At 50.6% G+C, this 24,306-nt stretch overlaps 2 protein-coding genes across 7 annotated transcripts in view; one reads left to right on the forward strand and one right to left on the reverse strand.

The window, feature by feature from the left end:
- SYTL3 (synaptotagmin like 3) overlaps positions 1–20,845 on the forward strand; it is a 97,319-nt gene extending 76,474 nt beyond the window's left edge. For 4 of the 5 annotated variants that reach the window (XM_049654521.1, XM_049654518.1, XM_049654519.1 and 1 more), the window contains 7 exons: positions 5,434–5,612; positions 10,860–10,962; positions 14,882–15,052; positions 16,841–16,946; positions 17,956–18,061; positions 18,950–19,170; positions 20,516–20,845. In XM_049654521.1, the coding sequence (XP_049510478.1) occupies positions 5,434–5,612; positions 10,860–10,962; positions 14,882–15,052; positions 16,841–16,946; positions 17,956–18,061; positions 18,950–19,170; positions 20,516–20,625 (996 nt within the window). In that variant the 3' untranslated portion in view covers positions 20,626–20,845. The remainder of the gene's footprint in view (positions 1–5,433; positions 5,613–10,859; positions 10,963–14,881; positions 15,053–16,840; positions 16,947–17,955; positions 18,062–18,949; positions 19,171–20,515) is intronic. The other variant, XM_049654522.1, reaches the window with a different exon arrangement.
- Positions 20,846–22,154: 1,309 nt separating this feature from the next.
- EZR (ezrin) overlaps positions 22,155–24,306 on the reverse strand; it is a 49,959-nt gene continuing 47,807 nt past the window's right edge. For both annotated transcript variants that reach the window (XM_049654523.1, XM_049654524.1), the window contains 2 exons: positions 22,816–23,067; positions 22,155–22,690 (listed from right to left, as the gene is read on the reverse strand). In XM_049654523.1, coding sequence (XP_049510480.1) covers positions 22,526–22,690; positions 22,816–23,067 — 417 coding nt within the window. In that variant the 3' untranslated portion in view covers positions 22,155–22,525. The remainder of the gene's footprint in view (positions 22,691–22,815; positions 23,068–24,306) is intronic.

Here is a 24,306-nt window from a genome sequence, read left to right on the forward strand (position 1 = left end):
ACTTTTCCTGCCAGAAGGTGTTGTGATTGGCAGGCGTGACAGTGGAATACTGTTTGGAAGCGATAGTGAATGAACTCAAACCACAACGACCACATGGATGAATTTAAAAAGCAGAGTATCAAGAGAAAGTCAGGTATAGAGGAATAGGTACCCAGTAGGATTCTAATTATATACATTCCAAGCTCAGGCAAAACTAACCAATATATTGTTTGGGGGGATATAATCCATCTGTACTAAAACCATAAAGAGAAACGAGGATGATTAACAGGAGACTTCGAAACAGCATTTACTCAGGGACAGAAAAGAGGCACTGGACAAAGGTAGGGCCCCGGGGCACTTCTGAGGTCCTGGTTATGTTGTTTTACTCCAGCTGAGTGGTGGGTACATGGATGTTCATTTCATAATTATTATTTAACTATATCAATTATATGTACTTTTTGATATAGTTTTACAATAAAGAAGGAAGAAAAGAGAAAAGAAAAGGAGATGATTTATCCTGCTTACAAAGGGCAGCCACATTGTCTGGCATTTTCCAAATGGTAATGAATGTTCTATACTTACTATGCGTGGGGATGGTTCTAAGTCTCCTTATGTATTTATTTTTTAATATATATATATATATTTAATGTTTACTTTTGAGAGAGAGCGACAGAGACAGAATGTGAGCAGGGGAGGAGCAGAGAGGAAGGGAAACATAGAATCCGAAGCAGGCTCCAGGATCTGAGCTGTCAGCACAGAGCCTGACGCAGGGCTCGAACCCACAATCGCTAGATCATGACCTGAGCCGCAGTCAGACGTTTAACTGACTGAGCTACCAAGTGCCCCTCTAAGTCTCTTTAGATGCATTGACTAGCTGAGCCTCATCCAAGTCTTATGGAATAGATCCCCATTTTACACATGAGGAAACGGAGACTAGAGAGGTTACGAATATGGTTCAAGATCACACAGCCACTAAGTGTCAGGGCCAGGAGCTGAATGAAAGCCTGTCAGGCTTCATTGCCACCATTTGGACCACTCTGCAGTAATGCTCTCAGCGTGTTCTCGGTGATCAGGACTTTTTCTTTCTAAAGTATACGGTTGGCTCTTCAACAATGTGAAACTTAGGGGCATTGACCCCCTGTGCAGTCGAGAATTAGTGTATAACTTTCAACTCCCCCAAAACTTAATAGCCCACTGTTGACCAGAAGCCTTACTGATAACACAAATGGTCAATTGACACCTATTTTGGATGTTATATGTGTAATTACTGTAAACTAGAGGGCGCCTGGGTGGCTCAGTCAGTTAAAACGTCCGACTTCGGGGGCGCCTGGGTGGCTTGGTCGGTTAAGCGTCCGACTTCGGCTCAGGTCATGATCTCATGGTCCGTGAGTTCGAGCCCCGCGTCGGGCTCTGTGCTGACAGCTCAGAGCCTGGGGCCTGTTTCAGATTCTGTGTCTCCCTCTCTCTCTGCCCCTCCCCTGTTCATGCTCTGTCTCTCTCTGTCTCAAAAATAAATAAATGTTAAAAAAAACAAAAACAAAAACGTCCGACTTCGGCTCAGGTCATGATCTCACAGTCCGTGGATTTGAGCCCCGCCTCGGGCTCTGTGCTGACAGCTCAGAGCCTGGAGCCTGCTTCGGATTCTGTGTCTCCCTTTCTCTCTGGTCCTTCCCTGCTCGTTCTCTCTCTCTCTCACTCTTTCTCAAAAATAAACATTAAAAAGAAATTTTTTAATGTACTGTAAACTAGAGAAAGGTAAACGTTAGGAAAATCATAAGGAAAAGAAATCACATCTGTCGTACCGTCCTGTGCTTACTGGAAAGATCTGCCTCGTTCAAACCCATGTTGCTCAAGGGTCAGCTGTAGCTGTGGTTTCACTTGACCCCTCCCGTCTTAACTTGGTAAAATAAGAGGGCACGGAGCCTTGCTCGAGGTCACGGTAGATAACGTGTGCCCTTCAGAGAAAACCACTGAATGTTCCCTGCCCGGCTGGAGTAGTTCTCCTTTGCTTTCGCTCAGATTTCCTTTCCTGTCGAGGCCCAACAGCACTAATGGCTCCAGGAAAAGTCAGGCTGAGCTCGTAGTTGCTCTTCTGGGCCCGGACTTCTTGGTGGACTCCATCTGCTGTTCTTAGCTCCCGTTCTGGCTGGCAAGGGAAAGAGAACCAGAAAGCCCTCCCGAGGCAACAGTGGCAAAGACGTAAATTATGTCAGGGATGTGGTTGACCAGAGGATGTGCTCTGCTGTCTTCTCACAATCTGAGACTGCACGTTTCCTCCTGAAGCAGGCACAGCAGCTGACTTGCTCAGAGATCCTACCAGAAGCTGGTGGCCCAAGGAGTTAGGCCCCCCAGTCCACTTCCAGTCCTACCTCTGATTTCCTGGGCAACCTTTGGGTGCGTCCCAGCCGGCTTTGACCTCCGTGAATGTACTTATGAAATGGAGGAGGAGTCATTCTAACGCTTCCTGGATGCGTTATCACTCTGGGCACCGAGCTGGGTGAGCCAGGGGCAGCCCTCTCCGGACCTGTTCCTGAACAGCTGCACACACAGCAGGGCGGGCCTCACGGCTGCTGTGAGTGTGCAGGGATCAGGTCTGCCCTGTTTTGTCCCCTGGGCCCGAGGTGTTTCTCTGGGTAGCTCAGTTACCGACTCAGATAGACCATTTCATGTCTTCTCCAGTTTTTTTCAAGACTCTTTCAGATATTCCACCCTGCTTTACTTCCTCATTTTGAGCAAATATCCCTTTTTACTTAAAAAAAAAAAAAAAAAAAAAAAGAAGGGGGGGTGGGGAGATGGGTCTGGGTGGCTCTGTCGGCGGAGCGTCCAATTTCAGCTCAGGTCAGGATTTCGTGGTTCGTGGGTACGAGCCCCGCATCGGGCTCTCTGCCGTCATTGGGGAGCCACTTCAGATCCTGTCTCCCTCTCTCCATGCTCTCTCTCAAAAATAAACACGAAAAAAAGAAAAAAAGAATCTGTTCAGAATTGCCTAATTCTCCTGATACCAAAATTAACCTCACTGTGTCTGTGCCCAACCTACTCTCCTTTCCCTCCCGAATGGAAGAAGCCAGCCACCCCGGCAGTATCTTGGGGCCCCTTCTCTCTTGCCCGTTACTGTTTCTTCCATTAAAGATAGCATGTCTTTTCGTTCTCTGTCTTAGCGATTTTTGTCTTCGTCTTTGATTTTCAGCAAGTTTGTTGTGTGCCGACATGTAGTTTTATTTAAAAATATTTTTCCTCTGGCATCTGCAGTGAAGTGACTTAAGGAAGTTCTACAAGATTACGACGACTACCCAACCAACCGAGTGAGTCGTCTTACTTAGTTCTACATATGGCTCTTTCAGGCACAAGACCGCCTACCCCATCGTGCCAGAATATTTACGTAGAGCACTTTTAAATCAAAGTCCTCCAAGTGCTTTCTCTATCCCCTCCATAAATATTTACCGGGGACTCTTTTGTGAGCCAGGCCCCGAGCTGGGTGCTGGAGATACGGCGGACGGCAGGAACGTGCAGAGCCCCACGTGCTAGGAGCTTCCAGTGGCTTTCAGTGGGTGTGACCTGCCTCCAGAGAGAATGTACTTTTGCTTCCAGCACACAGAGTGAAGGTCAACAGTCTTTATCCATCTGGTGTCCAGCTCGTTTGAAGCTGGGTTTCAGTCTTTGTGAGGACTGCTCCATTTCGAGTTGATTCTTCCTCCTGGGAAGGAAGCCGGTGGGGGAGTCCCCACGGAAAGTCTGGAGGTCTCCAAGCCCCTCCTCTGTGGTGGTCTTCTCCAGTAAGATGAACTTCTCAAAGCATTTTTAAGCTTCTCAGCTGCTCAGTGAGACCTTCCAAATCAGCAAAGCCCTTGAGGGGAAGAGAAGCATCTACAGTCTGTCTCGCTGTGTCTGGCTTAGGTGCGGTTCCCCTTTCTCTGTGAACCCAGCTCAAGTTCTGTGTGCCTTTTAGGGCCCTGGACACCGGTGTGTGTCTCTCAACCCTTTGCTTGGCTCCTGAGCCCCGTGGCTGCTGTGTTTCGCTTGACTTCACTGTCTTCCTGCTCTGCTTGCAAAGGGACAAATGCCTCAAAGGGAGACCGACCGCTCAGAAGGTCAGGCTCACGGCCACACTGCCCTTCTCTAGTAGCGTGGACCCCTCTCCCTGGCTGTCTTGGTAACTCTACAATGGCCATGAAGCCGCTTGTGATTTAATTCAGTTTTCTGTCTGTTGCTATAATACAACTTAGTCTGACGTGGCCCAAAGTGAGCCACGGGACGAATGCCATTTTAATTGTCGGAACTTTTTAGCACCTGCGATCCACACCCCTGTTCTGCTCACCAGCGGAGCCCGCCTTCCGCCGAGCGTCCCGACCTGTCTCTCTTCGCTGCTGTGCGCCTCATTGCTTCATGCTGTCTCCCCACTCCCTGCCTGTCTGGATGCAAAATTTCAAGATTGTGTTCCATTCCAACAATGGTGTGGATGTGGGCGGCTGAGCACCCAGCTGCCCTCCAGAGCCGGTGACGGGGTGCGGCGAAGTTGGTTGTGTTCTTGACATTAGTTAACTCAGGTTCGGGTCCTCCGATGAGCTGTTGGTTTCGTTTGGTTCGGCTCGGCGCTCTCTCTAGCGGGCGAGAAAGCCCCGGACTTTCTTCTTCGTTTCTTTTCGGGATGTTTGACAGTGTGGAGGAACTTGTTGGGAATTAGAAGTGGGAATCTTTTTTTTTTTCCCCTCTATTTTCATAGTCAGCACTGAGATTTTGCATGTGAATGGGGCAAATATTGAATTTAACAGTGAATTTAACAGTGATACAGCAGTTCGTTTGTCTTTTAGGCACAGGCGTCCCACGCTACCTGTCTATGTTATGTAAGCTCACAGCGTCCTCACTTATGGTGGCAGTTTTGCTTCTCATTTTAGGTACCCATAAAAATCGAAACACAATTACTCTTGTTCTTGACTACATACTTCACACGTTTCATTCCATTTACTCCTTACCGTAACCCAAGGAGACTAGTATTAATTTTTCCATTTAGACTTGGATGTCACTCCCTTAGCAGAACCAGCCTTTGAATCTAGCCCTGTGGGACTCCCAGTCATGGTGCTTGGCAGGCCTGCTCTCTGGCTCTCCACATGGCTGTTCCTGCCATGGGTATTATCTGCTCTCCTGAGACTTATCTTTGCAGAATTACGGAGATCAGCCACTTCATCCCAATTGATTTGTGTTAAAGAATGAGATTGTGTAAGCTGGGCAAGACCAGACTTTCTGAGGATTTCTCATCTCCTTAGGAAAGAATGTGTGGCAACTTATTTTGGCAAAGTACAAACTGGTGTATTATTAACTTACTGTGAGTCAGGGTGCTTGTTTTGTGTGATTTTTTTTTTTTTTTTTTTTTGAGATCTTGAAGCCAGAACTGCCAACAACAACAACAAAAGGATTAATTGTGAACTAATTTATTGTATCTGTCATTCTTGATTTCAGGCAAGTCTACTTAGCATTAACAGCACTTGTACAGAGATGGGAAATTTTGACAATGCTAATGTCACTGGAGAAATAGAGTTTGCCATTCGTTATTGCTTCGAAACCTGCTCTTTAGAAATATGCATCAAGGCCTGTAAGAATCTTGCCTATGGAGAGGAAAAGAAGAAAAAGTGCAATCCGTAAGTTTCTTTTTCTAAGTTTTGACATTAGATGATAGGCATATTGGGTCTAAAGTTTATATAGAAAAGTAAAAGTCGAAAATAAACCAAGACAATTGTAAAAAACAAAAACAAAAACTAAACTAAAAAGCCATAACAAGAATTATTTTAAGGCTGCACTAATTCAAACAATGTGCTATTGATGCAATGATAGATAAGTAGGTCAACTGAGCAGAATCGGAGGTCCAGATGCAGACCTAAGCTATATTTGGGAGTTTCTAGGATCAAGGGGCTATTAGAAATCAGTGCAGAAAAGATGAATGTCAATGCATGCTTTTGGGAAATTTGACTTCCCATACAGGAAAAACCAAACCAAAAACCTGTCTCACACAATCTGGAAACAGATTAAAGATTTTTTCCAGGGCACCTGGGTGGCTCAGTCAGTTGAGCGTCTGACTCTTGATTTCAGCTCAGGTCATGAATCCAAGGTCATGGGATCGAGCCATGCATTGGGCTTTGTGCTGAGCCTGGAGCCTGTTTAAGATTCTCTCTCTCCCTTTGCCCCTCTCCCCTGTGGTGCTCTCTTTCTTTAAAAAAAGGTGGGTTTTTTTTCCCAATTGCTATGAAAGGATATCACATTAATTTTTAGGGTGCATTTCCCTGATTACTAAGAAAGATGAGCAACTTAGACACTTAGGGGTCACCTTCTGTGAGCTTCCCATTCCTATCTTCTGCCATTTTTCTATTGGGTTATCATTTTTGTCATTTATTTACAGGAGGGTGGGAGTTTTTTTAAACCCATTCTTCATTGGTTATGTGTATTTTGCATATCTTCTACTTGTTACTTGTTTTCTAACATTGTTTATGATAGCTTTCCATGCAGAGAATTTGATGTCCAATTTATCAGTCTTTTCCTTTAAAATGTCTGCCTGTTGAGTCTGCAGAAACACTGAAGGTTATAAATCTCTTCTTCTCTATTTTCATCTATTAGAATGTTTTCATACTTAGATCCCTTCACATTACAACTGGAATTGATTTTCTGTGTATGGTTTAAGGTTAAGGACCACATCTTTGTCTTTCTCTTGCCTTCATGGGAAACTTTGAGCACAGTTTTTTGATTACCAGTTAGGGAGGGGGGATAGATTGTTGGTCCAACCAGACTCTCCTCTGCTCTGAAACTTTCAGGGTAGACACGAAGCACAGATGAAGTACATCACTGTTGCACTCATGGTTCTCCAAAACAGGGTCCTTCTTGTCTTGCTGGTGTCTTCTGTTATCCCCCCAACTTATACCTTATGCTTAGGAAACCTGGAATAGTCGTGGTTTCAAAGCTATCTCCCTGACTTTTCCAAACAGAGGCATTCCTCATGTTTGTTCTGGGACTGCCTTCCCAATGCCACTGCTACAAGTAGCAACCCTAATCCTGTCCGTTTTTCAGACTCCAGTCCAGTCAGAGACATTTACTCAGCCCTTGACTGTGCATGCATGCTGGGCCTCTGCTGTAATTCTCAAAAGGACTATAGTGAGGTGGTTGAGAGGATGGGCATTGAACCCTGGTCCACCATGTATGCAGTTTGACCTTGGACAAGCCACTCAACCTCTCGATACCTCCGTTCCCTCACTGTAACATGGGAATAATAATAGCACCTACTTCAAAGGATTGTTGTGGTGTTTCCCTGAATTTGCCCGTACTGAGCCTTCAGAACAATGTCTAGAACATGATGAACACTCAACAGATAGGAAGCAAGTGAGACATGAAGTACACAGACAAGTAGACCTAAAAATCCACAATAGGGACCCCCTTGAGGTTTGGGCCAAATACTCAGCTGTTGACACACAGGACAAGATTTCATGAGGTCTGTCACAGAGTGGCTGCTGGTGAGCCACTGGGTGTGGCTCAGTGCTGGGGAAGATGGGAGCTCTGAGCAGCCAGAGTGGAGACTGCTAAACACCCAGGGCAGTCAGGGAGACACAGCAGTAGGACCTGTCCAGCCCCGGAGTAAGGGCTACTGTAACTCACCCCAGCTGAGCAAAATCAAACCTTGCCAGGGGCAAACTGACTTGCCCATCAGTGAAATGCCTGCCAGAACAAAACTCCATGCTTTTTCAAGGAAAAATAGCCCAGAGAGGATTCTGGGACAGCGGCAGGGTGGGAAGCACCAGGAATCGGTCTCCCTTTGCAGACAACAATCGCACTGGTACCATCTGTCCGATGTAACTATTTTGGAACTCTGGAGTCTAGTGAAGGCTGGCAACTTCCAGGGGAAGCCTTGGATGGGACATCGAGGTCAATTTCAGTCAATGTCAGTTCTTAGCAGGATAGCAGCTATCCATCCCTCACTCGCAGCCACAGCCACGCCAGTGTTCCTGGAGCAGCTCACACATCTCTCACAGGAGTCCACGTGGGATATCTGTCCTCCAAACATCAAGGATCTGTGCTCTGACTGCAGGTTGCCGCTTCTGATCACAGAGGCACAGACACAGAGGTGGGCAGCCATTACTGTATCTCCTCCAGTTACTGGGATCCAAAGGGGGTCCTCAGGGGGGTTACCCACAGATTTTTCATCAGCTACTATAGAGGCCAGAAGGCAGTAAGGAAATATATTCAAAGTACTAAAAGGAAAAAAAAAAAAAAAGCTGTCAACCAAGAACCCGATAGCCAGCAAGGCTGTTCTTCAGGTTTCTGTTCTGAAGCAGATACTAAGACATTCTTGGATAAACAAAAGCCAAGGGACTTTGTTAACACTAGAAATTTCTGTCTTGCAAGAAATGCTCTAAGGGGCCCTGCAGGATACCAGACAGTAACTCAAAGACCTACAAAGAAACAAAGACCTCAGGAAAAGCAAATACACAGGCAATTATAAAAGCAAGTATTATTTAACCGTGGCATGTGCTTCCACTGTTTGTTTTCCACAAGACTTAAGAGACTAATATATATATTTTTAATTATTCATCTCTCACTGTTGCTGTAACTTTCGTTTGTAATTCCACACTGTTTTTAAACTAAGAGTGGAATGCATTTAAAGGAATGATTAGTTGGTGACTTTGGTCACGCAGTGTAGAAAGGTGCAATTCTGTGACCTCGGCAATGCACAGAGGTGGGGCTGACACTATAAAGAAACCGAGGGGGGCGCCTGGATGGCTCAGTCCCTTGAGCATCGACTTGGGCTCAGGTCATGATCTCGTGGTTCGTGGATTTGAGCCCCGGGTAGGGCTTACTGCTGACAGTGCAGAGCCCGCTTCTGATCCTCTGCCCCCCTCTTTCTCTGTCCTACCCCCCACTCTTTCTCTCTCAAAAATAAACATTAAAAAAAAAGAACATCTACAAAAAGAAATGAGAATGGAATTTAAACATTTCACCACAAAATTGAGCTAAATACAAAGAATGAATACAATAATGCAGGTAGTGAGGGACACTGATGCTAGAAGATAGAAACAAATGGCAAGTGACAGAAGGAAGTCCCTCCTTATCAGAGTTACTTTCAAATGTCAATAATTTAGAGACAGAAATTGTCAGAATGGATAAAAACATAGGAGCCAAAGGTTGCCAGGGTCGGGTTCTTGGGCCCGACAACAATAGAAACAAGGCTGGACCCCACAATCAAAGTACAGGCAAGGCTTTATTGGGGCCGCAGCTCGAGCTGAAGAGAGAGACGGCACTAACAGAGCGGTTGGGCTTATGGCCTTGTGCAGGGAAGAGGCTGGCCTCACGAAACAGGAGGAGGGGGGAGCAGGGGAGGCCCCTTTCTACAGAGAAAGTAACCTCATCCTGATTGGTTGGCAGGCAACTCAGGCTGCTTGTTGGTGCTTTTTGGAGCTGGGGTCCTCTGCTTTAAGTCCAGCTTGTACATGGGGCCACATCCTGGCTCCACTTTGCAAGGGAAGCAGTTTAACAATTGCAGCTGACAGGGGAACATGGGTGGCTCAGCCGGTTAAGCATCCGACTTCAGCTCAGGTCATGATCCTCATGGTTCGTGAGTTCGAGCCCCTCATCGGGCTCTGTGCTGACAGCTCAGAGCCTGGAGCCTGCTTCGGATTCTGTGTCTCCCTCTCTCTCTGCCCCTTCCCGCTCACACTCTGTCTATCTCAAAAATAAACATCAAAAAAACAAAAACAATTGCAGCTGACAGAAAGTGCCCGAGGTGCACAATCTTTTGCTTGGGGCTAGTTCCCAGGGACCCTCAGTGTCTCACAGCTCTGTGCCCTCTACAAGAGACTCACTCCGGATCCAAAGACAGAAACAGAAGATCTTCCATGTAAATAGTAACCAGAAGAGAACAGGAGGGGCTGTGCTAATATCACACAAAATAGACTTTTTTTCAAAATTTTTTTTTACTTATTTTTGAGAGACCATGAGCCGGGGGAGGGGCAAAGAGAGAGAAGGGGACAGAGGATCCATAGCAGTGAGCAGTGAGCCCAATGTGGGGCTCCAACCCATGAACAGTGAGCTCGTGACCAGAGCCAAAGTTGGTCACTCAACCGACTGAGCCACCTAGGTGCCCTACACAAAATAGACTTTAAAGCAACAAAGATCATAAAAGATAAAGGATGTTATATGCTAATAAGAGGTTCAGTACGGCAAGATGTGACTGGTCTGTTTTTGCTTCGGGAGAGTCAAGCCTGTGAGGAGCGCGCCTGGGGATGGAAGGGTCCTTGCTGTTACCAAAACTGCCAGAGCAACACCAGGACAGTCTCGGGACCTCCCTGGAGGGAGGGGTCCTTCTAGACAGGATTTCAGGGGATGGGCAGAATGCGGGTGGAGAGGCCCCACAAGGGAAAAGTAAAGTGTGAGGCATGTACTTTCTATTTCCACTTTTTTTTTTTTTTTTTTTTTTTTGGCGGGTTGGAGGAAGCAATCAGTGGAGGGAGGACGAGCTGGCACGGGGCTTCCACACCCAGGCGGATTAGAGAATCTGTCACTCGTGCAGCCTCAGCAGCCCAGCCTCTGGTTCCAGGATTGTTACCAAATGGCGAGGAATGAGCGATGTAGATTCTAGGGGTAGGGCGTGAGGAAAGCAGGGGAGCTTCCCACCCCCAGGAACATTCCAGAGGATTATGGCCAAAGACTGTGTAAACCAGAAGCTGTATACCCAGCACTATCATTGTTCCCTGTCAGGGGAGGCCACCAAGCCCTGTCAACCTCAAATCCACCGAGAAGCAGGGTACAGAAAATGCTGATGTGTGATTCTCCTCCTCCTGATCCCTTTGTCCCCCACCCCCACCCCCTGGTTGAGCTTTCACCCTGTCCTGTCTGTGTTTGGCCACCAGGTACGTGAAGACCTACCTGCTGCCTGACAGATCCTCCCAGGGAAAACGCAAGACTGCAGTCCAAAGGAACACTGTGGACCCAACCTTCCAAGAGACCTTGAAGGTACTTGCTGGACAAATATTCACATGCTAAGTCCCCCGTCCCAGGCTCGGCACATGGGGCCAGAGTTCAGCAGAGTGTTCTTCGAAACTCTTGAGTCAGTTAAACATAAGTAACAGACACTTGTACGTTTCTGCAGGCCTCTGTCAATCAGTGACAGGTCGGTAGAAACTAAATGGCAGCCTTTGTACAGGAAAAGTGCAGAGTCTGCTGGACTTGAGAAGGCATTTGATTAATGATTTCTGAGAAAATGGTGGAAAAGAACCTGGCTGCTTCCCAAGCTCTAAAACTGGTTTGTCCTATTGAATTTTTATGACTCTCAGAGAGGGACTTCTAGGCCGGGGACCCTGTGTATTCCTCTGCTGAGTTACAATCTTCATCAAAGTGCTCCTTTATTGTAATCACTTGGCAACCCCAGGCAGCTTCTCTTATGGAAAAAAAAAAAAACATAGTCATCTTAGGAAAAACATCGTACAGAGGAATTGTTTGGATTTTCACTTTGGTGCTGAGAAATCACGATTTGTGATGTGGGGCAGAGCTAGAAAGTGACTCTGGGGATTTGGGGTCGACAGGTGGAGATGACGTCCGGCATCGGCTGAGAGCTAGATGTGGGAGGCTCCGTGCTAGAAGAACAGTCCAGATGCGCTGGGCCATACCCAGTCAGCGCTGGGCATCCCAGGGACCCCGTTGTTAAGCCTGAACCAGGAGAGGGCCTGATTTGCCTTCCTTGGCAAGTAGGGACACTTGTGAATGCCCAGCCAGGAACCATCTGGCCAGCTGACATGAGTCCCATTTGTTAAGTAATAAAAGCCACTGTTTTCTGTGTCCCTGCTGTGGCCAAGTATTTTCTATACCCCCTGAGCTAGGTATCGCAATCCTCATTTCCCAGTGGGGAAACCGAGGCATAGAGAGTACTCAGAAGGACAACTCTAACTCACAAGGGACTAGCAGACCTCCACAAGATTTATGTTCATAGGACTCCCCAAAGGATGGTTTTAAAAATTTTTTTTAATGTTTTTATTTATTTTTGAGAGAGAGAGAGAGAGACAGAATGTGAGTGGGGGAGGGGCAGAGAGAGAGAGGGAGACACAGAATCTGACAGAGCCCGACAGGGGGCTCGAACCCACAAACTGTGAGATCATGACCTGAGCCAAAATCGGAAGCTTAACTGACTGAGCCACCCAGGCACCCCGCCAAAGGATGTTTTTTTTAAAGTAGCCTGTGGTTCAGCAGGTGTGGGTGGGGCTTAACGGATCACCGGTCTAGGACCCCTCTGGTACCAAGTCGCTAGAGACTGGTCTTCAGGTGGTTTTGCTCACATATCTGCTGACAGAGTTTTGAACAGCTATGTACCACCTCACACATTGTAAGTTCTTATCTAAAACCACGTGTTATAAGTTTAAGGTGTTTTGTACTAAACAGATAAATATTTCACATTTTATGAAATGAGACACAGGAGGATTGACTATATTTTAGATAAATATATAGTTTGATTTTCAAATTTTTAGCCACCTTATTCAAAATGCACACAGGGGGCGCGCCGGGGTGGCTCAGTCGGTTGAGCGTCTGACTTCGGCTCAGGTCATGATCTTGCGGTCTATGAGTTCAAGTCCCGCGTCAGGCTCTGTGCTGACAGCTTGGAGCCTGGAGCCTGCTTCAGATTCTGTGTCCCCCTCTCTCTCTGCCCCTCCCCCACTCATGCTCTGTCTCTGTCTCAGAAATAAACATTAAAATAAAATGCATGCAGAATCTCAAAGAAAACACCTAAAATTTGTATCCGTTGGTTCTACCCAGTAGATGGTAAATGTTTCGGTTGTCCTGGAAAACTTTCCGGATACACTGAAGAGAATCCGTGTCCCTCATCTGTCTCAAATCAGAGCATCCTGACACGGGCCAAGCCTTACTTTTCACAGAAAGGCATGTGAGGCAGCAAAGATGGGGGGGAAGAGAAGCGGAGCAATCATTGAGAGTTTTCAGAAATCAGTGTTTTGGATGATCTCTGTGTTTAGCACGCGGGAGGTTCATCCAACCGTGGGCAAGACACCGAGAGAGCCTGGGGTGTGAGAACTGTCCTCCGCCAGTTTCAAGAACATTCCTGTGCAAACTGAGGATCTAGATAGAAGCTGATCCTCAAGGTTTTCTAAGCAGAAGGGAAGCCGTCCTGCACCCCACCTGAAGACCAGTGTAGGGGGCCGGGGAAGGATGGAATGCGACCCCTAATCTGGGAGGTGTTGGGTGTCCCCGGACAGCGGCGGTCTGCGTTCGTGGGGCTGGGCGCCCAGGGGAGGCTGTAGCAACCCCACGGTCTGCCAGGACCGCCTCGTGGATGTACCATGGCGATGGGAACAGGTCTTGTTTGCAAAAGCGACTTAGTGGACCAAAGGGAGCAGTCCCGTTGGTCGCTGGGGAGGAGGGGCGCTCATGTGTGAGCACCTGAGAAGCAGGTCTGCGTTCCCGAGGGAGTGGAGGACAGGGCTTTCCGCACACAGGGTGGATGGAGATCACATGGGGGACAGTCACCTGCCCTCCCTGGGACGATTCTTTCTCAGAGGGAGCAGGTGCTGACCGTGACCGGCTGGGCGTGTGGCCGTGAAGGGAATAACCAGGTTAACTTAGAGTTTAAGGACAGACTGGGGAAGGAGTGCAGGGCAGAGTCAGAAACGGACCATGGACTTGAGGGAAGACAGACCGAGAATCAGCCCAAGGCAGTAGAGGGATGTGGCTTCTGACCACAATGGGCGCTGATAATCCCAGAGGGAAGAAAAGAGGGGGCGAGGGCGGAAGGCAGCCCGGCCTGAGCGGGGGCTGTTCACCGGCCTGGGCCCACTTCCCCTCCCTCTCGTCCATCATCTACCTGGAAGGGCACTAAGGGTGGTCAGGAGACGCGACTCAGGGAAACGTGCGCGGCTGCTGTACGTGGGTGTGAGGGTCCCGCCCCACAGTGTGACAGGAGCACACCCTCAACACGCTGTCGCGGGGGCAGCACAGGGCAGAGAGCAGGCTCCCGAGGTCTGCAGGGCAGATCCGAGGTCTGGCCTGCTGGGCCCCCAGTGAGGAAGCCCTAAGACTGGCTGTTGCCCCTGTAAATTGGTGAATGGCAATACTCACCTCGGGTGCTCCCGAGGGGTAAGGAGCAATGTAGCTAAAAGTCTGGTGCCACACAAGGGTTCAGTAAAGTTTGACTTTTGTTGTTATTGAGAAAATCCAACAAAGAAGCTTGGAACAGGCTGTCAGAGGCTGAGTGGAGTCAGCGGCTCTTGGGAAGCCTGGCCGTGTCCCTGGCCTTCGGGAAGGGGCACAGGGCACCCTCACACAGGGCCTTTGGCCTCTAGTCCCCGTGGGGGCAGAAGCCCACCCTCACTGGAGGGGAGGCGCAAGCTTTCTTGGCCTCCGTCTGGGCTGAGGTTTCCGGGGGGGGGGGGGGGGGCAAGGGGAGGATGATCAAGAAATACTGTGTGACCCTGAGTGCTGGCATGGGCCCGTCTAGGCAAATGCCCATGCTAAAAACTCATGCTTTACATTAAAAAAACCAACAACAGCAAAACCCGAAAACCTTGTTTTCAGTATTTTTTGGACAATCCTGGCCAGGCAAGTTCAGATCCTAAGCTGGGACAGATCTCGACTTGAGCTGGATGGGGACTTTCATCCTTGCCTTGGGGACAGAACTTGACAGCGAGAGAGGACTTAGCAGCCCACTCTTCCCGCCCCCCACCCCCCGCCCGGGGCTGAGCACAGGCCGCTTAGCTGGGGAAGGGAGGAGTTGTTCTGTGCTTGAGAAAGCAGAGACACCCCTCACCCCCGCTCCAAGCTGCTCAGCACATCCTGACCCCATCAGGACCCCAGCTCTAGCCTGTGGGAGGAAGGCCCGTGTGGCCCGGAGGAGGGGAGGGGCACACTGACCGCCTCTGTTCTGCCTCCACAGTACCGGATGGAGCCCGCTCAGCTGGTGACCCGGCGGCTGCAGGTCTCCGTGTGGCACCTGGGCATGCTCACCCGGAGGGTGTTTCTTGGAGAGGTGACCATTCCTCTGGCCACATGGGACTTTGAAGACAGCTCGACACAGTGTTTCTGCTGGTATCCGCTGAGGGCCAAGGTGATGTGTGGTTTGGGACTGAGCTACCCCACTCCCACTGTGAAAACGAAACCCATTCAAAGGGATTGGAGAAGAGAAAACCTACCAAGAAACCTTGGCTGTGACTCTTAGATAGGAACGTCCCACGGAGGAGAGGCTTCATATTGCGATCTCCGGGGTGGGGTTGGGCTGAGGGATCTTTACCTGCTCAGGTTTGTGCCAAGTACCCGAGAACCCCTTCCTCAGAGTAGCCCAAACAGCAGCCTGGGTCAGGTCTCGGGGTTGAGGCCTCCCCTGCGGGCCACATGCTGCCCCTGAATTCGGGATCACTTGGTTTCAGCAGGGGAGCCCTTGGCTCCCTGCTGCTGTAGCCAGAGTCCACTGCCTGCACCAGTCAGACCGCCCCCTGTCATGCAGGCTGTGAGGTATTGTTTCTAGATGCCCGACCCAGGAACTCCCAGAACAGTAATAGCTGAAAAAAGCTGGGCCAGATGCTCTAGGCAGGGCCAGGGCTGCCCTGACCAGCAGGGATTTCAGGGCGGGGTGCCGGGGAGGCCAGGAGAGGAGGAGCTGATAGATTTAGGGGTCTGCTCACAGGCCACGCAGGTAAGAGGAGAGCCAGGGGAGAGAGGTTCACCTTTCCGGGCAGCTGCTTTTTACTTTCTGTGCCAAGATCCAAGGTTGGGAGAGGGTACGGATGAGGTCATAGGGGAGGAGTGTGGGGCCCTGTCATCTAAGAAATGACAACAGGTGTGCCAATTGCCCCAAAGTCTGGCAGTGAGGCTGAGTTTCTACCAGGCCGGGGCAGGTCCTGTGTGCTGTTTCCTCTCAGAAGCCAGGGAGGCTGATTCGCCATCTCTCTGATTCCCGGCTTCAGTCCGGTCAAACCGCAAGGGTCTCCAGCCACCTGCTCCCTGTGCTGCTCTGCTCAGCTTGGTATCTACATCCTGGCACCTTACGCTCACCCTTCTCAGAGCCTAGTTTGTCCTCAGACATCCACTTGGGAGGTCTGCTTGGAATGCTTTCTCCTGTCCAAGGTCTGCCTAAGACTTAGCTGAAATCCCACCTCCTCCATGAAGGCTTCCTTGATTCTCCCTGCCAGACATGCTTTCCCCCAGGATTCTGTACTTGGGTGCCCTGCCTGTCTTTTCCCTCTAGGACCCCTTGCTTAGGGACAAGACTAGCCGCCACCAAGGCTGGTGGGAAGAGAAGGTGCCAGGCTAAAAGACGTCCCTCCTAATACCAGCTAATAGTGCCACCCCTCCCCCACCCCAGCTCACCCTGCTGGATTGGGAGGGTCCTGCTCACAGGCCTGCCCCATTAGTGCAGGTTTCCGGAAAGTGAGGGTGGAGGCAGCTTTATCTCATTTGGCACCTGAGGGCCAGCTGCCTGCTCGTGAGTCAGCCAGGAGACCTAGAGGCCAGTGTAGACAGGGGCTGGCCCCACCCTCTCCTAGGAGTCCTTGTCCTGGGCAACCGTTCCTCTTGCAGTGGGATGAATCTAGACCCTTCCTCTGCCCCTCAGGGTTAAAGATAGGATTGGCTTGTAGTCTGGCAAAATCACTCCAGACCAGAGAAGCCACCGGGTATGCAGGGGAGTGTGCTCAGGGCAGTGGAGTGGGAATGGAGAGTCCCCACAAAGGCAGGAAGGACCAGTCCCGCCATGGGCATGTCCACTCCACCCCAGGGCACTCCCCAACCTGCAGAGGCTTTGCAGGGGTGAGGCTAGTGGGGAAGGGGGATAATTAGAGGAGCCCAGAAAGTTCTGGGGGCTGAGAAATCCTGCCTATGCTTCTGTCTCTCTCCCCAGGCAGAGAAACATGAAGACAGCATTCTTCCAAATAATGGAGAACTTGCAGTCCGGGCCAAACTGGTCTTCCCTGCGGGGCCCAGAAAGCTCAAAGAGGCCCAAGAAGGTAGGTGGCCTCCAGCCCCACGAATGTTCATCTGTCACTGTGTCGCTGTCTCCAGAGCAACAGGTGGGGTGACGATTTCCTTTTCTGCCACCCGCTGAGCCTGCAATGCTCCAGTGACTTTCCAGGATCTGCGAAACTCAGCCTGGGGAGTGGGTTCTTGGAACCTATGACTTGGAACGGAAATGAGGGGCCAAAGAGGCCACCGCGCCTTTGATGTCCACTTTGCGAGGCTCTGAGGACACCAGCCCTGGGGCTTTCCTCCCAGGGGGCTGGTGGTCTGGACAGTCCCCCTGGTGCAAACCACCCCGCTGCCAGCTGTCTGGAACAGGGAATGTTCCCCTGACAGCCTGCACGTAGGTTGGGAGCGTGGCTCCTTAGGAGAACCAAGAGCACATCTCAAGGCGCTGGGGCCTACAAGGCTCTTCGTGAATGCGCACCGGCTCCCAAGCAGGGAGCTATTGCCCAGCAAGATAAGGGATCAGGGGCAGGCGCTTGAGGTGCTTACAGGAGATTTAAGTGAAATAAAGTGGGGCTTATGGAAGAGAGGAGGGTGAGGGGGACGAGGGAACGCGTGATCCCATGATGCGTTTAGTGACCTCTTACTTGCCTGGAAGAGGAAGGTCTGTGGCCAGAGCTCACAGGGCCACCAGCAGGCCAACCCCCTAGAAGAGAGGTCTTGGGGCCCCCACATCCCCCCCCAAACCACCCCCTGCAGCTAGACCGAAACCCCTACAGCCTTCCTCTCCTTGGGTCCCTCTTTACTATCTTTGCAGCTTCCATTCTTGGATTTGGGTGATCCCTCCATCCTGTCGCCACGCTGGCCTTGCAGTGGGACAGCATGTGAACAAGGCCAGCAGAGCCTTCCCCCAGTGGATGTCCTCCTCTTCCCGTCTGCTCCCTTGGGGCCTCAGGGCTCTAACGTCCTCTTGCTGTCGGTTTTGGGGTGCTACGTGGTATTGTGTGCCACGTGCAGAAGTGGGGCTCACAGCAAATGCTGCTTTCCTTCCAGGGACGGGAGATGGGCCATCCCCTAATGGTCAGCTTTGTCTGGTCGTGCTGGGAGCCAAGAATTTACCCGTGCGGTCAGATGGTACCCTAAACTCCTTTGTTAAGGGGTAAGTATTCTATTTAATCAACCATCATTTACCGATTCCCGGAAGCTACAGGAAACACCAGAAAGGGCAAGCCATTTTGAATTTGTATTTGAGCTTTCCTGGGAAAATCCGACACTGTGTTAAAGACTCCGATTGCCAGAACTCAGGGGATCTGGCCGTGTGGAGGCTAGATCTGGAACACTGCATTTTAACCCCAAACCCAGATCTTACTGGTTCATATAATTGCATCAGAAAGTCAGCCTTTCCTGGCTGAAACAGAGCTTGGAAAAAAGCAGTGCGTTTGGCACACGTTCCCTCAGCTTAGCGTCTCCTCCTGGATTAACAAGAAGATGGAGTCTGTTTATTTCATCCTTATCCACTACAGGTGTGCCGGTGTCTCTAAAAGTAAAGCAACACCATTAATTACTATACAGAATTGCTTCGTCCCCAGTGACATAATGGAAAAATGGGGGCTTCAAGACAGTGCTGAGTTCCTATCCTCAGGCTGCCACATAACATATGGCCTTGGGCGACTTATGTGGCCCTTCTGCATTTACTTCCTGAGAACAGGGTTAAGGGGAGAGAATGTGTGCGTGGAGTCCCCGTCCCTGGGTAGCAGGTCTAAAGCCCTGCTTTGCCTGGTGGTAGGCATTACCGAGGAGGGGGGATTACGATGAGGGGCCGAGTGGCCTGGAATCCCAATTACCCTTAGCGTCTGGAGCAGACTTTAGCCCTAAATCCGGAACATCCTAACAAGAGGTCACATGGCCAATCTTGCGATTCCCATCCGGGTTCCCGGCTTGGAATTTTTCTTTTGTGGTGGATTTAGCCCTTCCGGAGGGCACTAGGGGCGGAAGCCGGGCAGGACAGGAACTGCAGAGTCAGGGTCTCTCTCTCTCTCTCCTGCAGCTGCCTCACTCTGCCAGACCAACACAAGCTGAAGCTCAAGTCCCCAGTCGTCAAGAAGCAAGCTTGCCCCCAGTGGAAGCACTCCTTCACGTTCAGTGGCGTAAGCCCTTCTCAGCTGAGGCAGTCCAGCCTGGAGTTAACCGTCTGGGACCAGGCCATCTTTGGTGTGAACGACCGCTTGCTGGGGGCAGCCAGGCTTGGTTCCAGTAAGTCCGTCCGAGGTATTTATTGGGCCTAAGCAGCACGGTTTATCCTTAGCGACTGTCTTATGTGGTTACCACTGAAAGGGCAATCGTGCTTCCATGATGACAGGTGATTTGACGGACTTGGAAATGGCCTAACTCACCGTAATTAAGGAGATGGCCACGTCTAGTTCTTACTCTACAACTGAGCTCTGATAGAGAAGCATTTCAACAATTTAGATCAGATGTAGATGTGCTAACGACACGAAAATGATAGGCTTCAAAATGGGCTGGGAACAGTACTGGCTTTTGTTTGTGGTGTCCATCATAAAAGGATTATTTTCTTACGGGAAAATACCTTAATCCAAACAAATGGCGACTCAAAGTAGCTCAGGAAGAGTGGGACGAAAGGGTGATGCTCCTCGGTGTTGCTGGGCTGGGGTGCTGCTGGCTTTGTGGGGGAGGCGGCCCTTGGTGCAGAGGGCTCACACACCCTGGCCCCTGCCCACCAGTAAGTAGTGCCCCTCAAACACTGTGCCAACCAGAGACACCTGCACCCATCTCCAGAGCCCCCCCTCCCCCTGAGGCCCTCTGAAGACAAACCAGAATCATCGTTCAATCGATTACTGTTTTGAAAGGAACATTGTTCAAGGCACACCCCCTTCCCGTCGGGATTCCTTTCTGTCTGCAAACCTGGCTCCTAGTCTGGGACACCCCCTCCCCTCGATCCACAGCCACAGTAATGTATTAAGACCGTCCACTCACCTCAAAGAGCCAACCCACCAAACGCGTCCCCTCCTTTCAAACTATGGGAAAGAAAGCAGCTTTGGGCTCTGAAGTCCGCACAGGATTTAGGAAGGGAGGCCCGAGCGCGTTCTGAGTTTCGTATCGGGGAAGAGGTGGTCTTGCCCTTCCTCACCAGTGGTTGGCATTTTCATATGGTCTTGAGGTGAAAAACACTTTAAGAGGTTTGTCTTCAGCTTTTTAAAATACTTTTTAGAGTAAGAGCCTGAATGGGGGAGGGGCAGGGAAGGGGACAGAGAATCTGAAGCAGGCTCTGTGCTGACAGCCAGTCGAATGCTTAACTGACTGAGCCACCCAGGTGCCTCGATTGTCCTTTTTAAAAAGCCAAGGTGAGGCGCCTGGGTGGGTCAGTCGGTAAAGTGTCTGGCTCTTGATTTTGGCTCAGGTCACGATCTCACGGTTCGTGGGTTCGAGCCTCACGCTGGGCTCTGCGCTGGCAGCACGGAGCTTGCTTGGGGCTCTCCCCCCCCCCCCCCCCCCCCCCCCAAAAAAAAAAAAAAGCCGGGAAGGGGGCGGGGAGGGGGGCATGTCTCGTCCCCCCCCCCCCCATTACTGATTTGTCACCTCACTGCCATCGCAGAGGAAGACGCAGCTGGCGGTGTGGACTCATGCTCTCAGTCAGAGCTTCAATGGCAGCAAGTTCTTTCCAGCCCCAATCTGTGGACAGACCTGACCCTCATTCTTCACTGAAGCCAAGGTTCTAGTCTGCAGTGGGAGTCTCGAGTGCCGCATGCCAGAAGGTGGCTGGACGCGTGGCTGTGGACACTCGCTGGCTGCAGCTGTAGCGAGAACATTCCTCCACACCCCCACGTGTATTTATGTTCAATGGCTGATGGTATAAACATGAGTCTCGGGTTGGTTTTATGCTGACGTGTGGAAATGGTCCGATTTCAATAAATGGTCAACACTCCCCTCTGTCCCCCGGTGCTTATCAAAGAGTGAAACTTATGGCCTATGCATTTGAAAGAAACTTTAAGAGCCCTGGCGGGTGTTAGGTCCCTCGCGGAGGCAGATCAGGCTGCCCCGGGGAGTGCCGAGGGGACCCCCGTTTCGGCTCGGTAAGCGCCAGGGTGCACCCGAGGGGCAGCAGCAGGTCTGGAGAGCACGGCCCCCAGGGCCGCTCGGATGCAGAGTCCGACGAGGGCCCTCCCACCCCGACACATAAGTACACACCCACGGCCACGTCTTGCCTTGCACATCTTTTTATTTCTCAATCTGTGGTGCGGGGTTCATCTGCACAGGACTCTTGCCCGGAAAGGAAAAGGACACAGCTGAGCGTGACAGGGCACCGGTGGCGAGACCTGGCATTTCAACAACTTTTCGAGGAAGCGGTAGGTCAGAACAGGTTCTCCTTGTGGGAACGGAGACCGGACCAGGTTGGAAGAGTCCCTTCATAGCTGGGGCCTGAATTATCCGAACAGCATGTGTGCATGGTTTCAAACAAGAAGCTCGGACAGAAAACCAAGCCGTGCATTGTCCGTTACGTGCACAGAGAGCAGAGTGAAAAGTCATGTTCACAGATGTGATTATAGCAGTTAATCAACCTCATCACTGCCCTCACGTCACATCACCTGCCATGGTTGCATGGTTTTTATTTTTTTTTTTAATTTTTTTTTCAACATTTTTTATTTTTGGGACAGAGAGAGACATAGCATGAACGGGGGAGGGGCAGAGAGAGGGAGACACAGAATCGGAAACAGGCTCCAGGCTCCGAGCCATCAGCCCAGAGCCTGACGCGGGGCTCGAACTCACGGACCGCGAGATCGTGACCTGGCTGAAGTCGGACGCTTAACCGACTGCGCCACCCAGGCGCCCCTGCATGGTTTTTAATGTGTAATTCTTTTATTCTGTAAAAGGTAACAAAATATACAGAATGAAACTTTCCCTTTGTAAAACTAATGTTACAAACCCATATTGTCACATATATAAATACTATTCTCGACAGCTGATCATTAATTGGTGTGAGTCCAACAGGGTAGCCCTCTGTTAAGCAAGAAAACAAAAGTTCATCTAAGACTGGAGTGTCCTCCCTGTTGATCCCGAACTGGAGGAGGGGAGGAAGAAAAATCAGTGTGTGCACTGTGTGTGAGTGCTTTAGACTCGGTTTTCAAGATAATTTTCACCCCTCAAAAAACAAATATACAAAGATGGATCCTTCACAGAAATCAGAAATCAACTTGAGCTAATTTCAAATACAGAAAAAAGTATGGCACAGAATATAAGCCACGATGTGGTTTTAATTACAGGGAATCTCGTATCACACATGCCAGCATTGTCTTTACAGGCATCTTTCCTTAATTCAGTCCTGCTGTAGGCAAAGACCAGGAGGTGATTCAATAACAGTAATAATGAAACCAGGCCTGTTTGGCACAATGATACAATTGGGAAAAATAAACCAGGGAAGCTTCCACTGATCCCAGCCCCAGAATATTCCCGCTGACATAACTACTAACTGGACTTCGATGGGGGTGGGGGAGAATTCTAGATTTAAAGAACTACAAATGCAAGCTCTGGAGTCTGCCAGCGATCCCCCGACAAAGCCCAGATGTGAGGCCCCACCCCTGTGCCCCACCCCACCCCAGTCCTGGCCTCACATGGCCTCGAACTCGTCGATCCGCTGCTTGGTGTTGCCCTGCCGGATCTGACGCAGCGTCTTGTACTTGTCCCGGCCTTGCCTCATGTTCTCGTTGTGGATGATGTCGTTGTGGGTCCTCTTGTTCTCGTCCCTGGCCTGGGACAGCTCGTTGGTCAGGGTCTACAACGTGAAGCAGCACAGGCACAGGTCAGGCACGACCAGGAGAGGTGGGTGTGGGGGGGGGACAGCCCCCACGCCACCCTGGGAGACAGGAGGAGGGGCACCCCCCGGCCCGCTGCCCTCACCATCAGCTGCCGCTGCACCCGCTCGTTCTTCTCGGCCTCGGTGATGCGCTTCTCCTCGTTGCGGTCATCCAAGATGCCCTCGCTCGAGAGCTCGGCGCTGTAGCCCGTGTGCTCTGCGCCCTCGTCCTGCAGGCTGTCCTGGACGTGGTAGCTCACCGGCTCGTAGACAGGGGGGGGCGGGGGCGGGGGGGCGGTCATCACCAGGTGCAGCTCCTCCTTGGTCTTCACCAAGTCATCCTGGGCTTCTTTGGCCTTTGAAAGCAGTCGGGACACAGGTGACCACTCGTCACGTGGAACCACGTGTTTAGACCATCTTTGGAAGAATCCCCTTTTCTTAAGCCAACGAAGGCTTCTGCACCTCGTCTCGCCACTCGCCTCCCCTTCCCCTGGCGGGCTGGGTGCATGAGCCTAAGCGGCACGGAGCGGAGGAGGGGACCACGTGTCCCTGTGCAGGGTCTGACCAGCCTCTTCCCGAGTCTGGGGCTCCAGATCCTCTGAGCAGTTCTCAATCGTGCCCAGGGCACAAAAAAAACTGATGCCAGGGGGTCGACTTTAAGAACCATAGCTTCTTAAGGCGCCTAAGTAGCTCAGTTGGTTGAGCATCCGGCTTTGGCTCAGGTCATGATCTCACGGTTCATGAGTTTGAGCCCCACATCGGGCTCTGTGCTGACAGCTCAGAACCTGGAGCCTGCTTCAGATTCTGTGTCTCCCTCTCTCTGCCCCTCCCCCACTTGCATTCTCGCTCTTAAAATTAATACTAAAAAAAATTTTTTTAAAAACCCCATACTTTTCTTCTGTGCCTAATTCTAGAATATGTTCATTGTATAGGTTTCTTAAAGGGAACTTACTAAACAAGAAACCCTCTAGCCACCAGAAAAAGCCACTATAGTGTTTTCGAGTGCAGCTTTGTTCTCCTTCCTGGTGTGGCCACTCTTCATTAAGCTCCTCACTGCCTGCCTGCACTGTGTTCAAGCACTTTCCTACCTGCCATTACCCCTAAACCTTCCGGCAACTTCTTGGCGGTACAAATAATCATGCCTACCTTGCTGCCACTCCAGCCCTGGAGATGAGCTTAGTTTGAAATCAGCTTTTGCCACTTAATACCTTATAATGAGTGCTTTCTCCAAAACCTAAAGACCGGAGATCTGCATGCAACTTGGGTTCGGGGCGTGGGGGCCGAATGGTGAGGGAGGCACCAGGGAAGGACAGTGGGAGGTCCGTGTGGGGGGCTGTCACAGCTCAGCAGATGTCTACACGGAACCACATCCAAAGCTCCCCCGGGGACCATGCTTTTCCGCTGGGTGTGGGGGACTCCCAGCTGGAGAGACCGGCTCCCCGGACACTGCAGCGGAACATGGTTCTTACTGTTACAGCTACAATTCATTCAACCCCCTGCAGGCTGGTCCTCAGAGCAACCTCACAGGTTGGCTATTAGTCCTGATCTGCAACGAGGAAACTGAGGCTTGGAGAGGTCAGGCCCCTGTCCTATCA

This window comes from Panthera uncia (genome assembly GCF_023721935.1).
Source record: "Panthera uncia isolate 11264 chromosome B2 unlocalized genomic scaffold, Puncia_PCG_1.0 HiC_scaffold_24, whole genome shotgun sequence".
NCBI classification, from domain to species: Eukaryota; Metazoa; Chordata; class Mammalia; order Carnivora; family Felidae; genus Panthera; species Panthera uncia.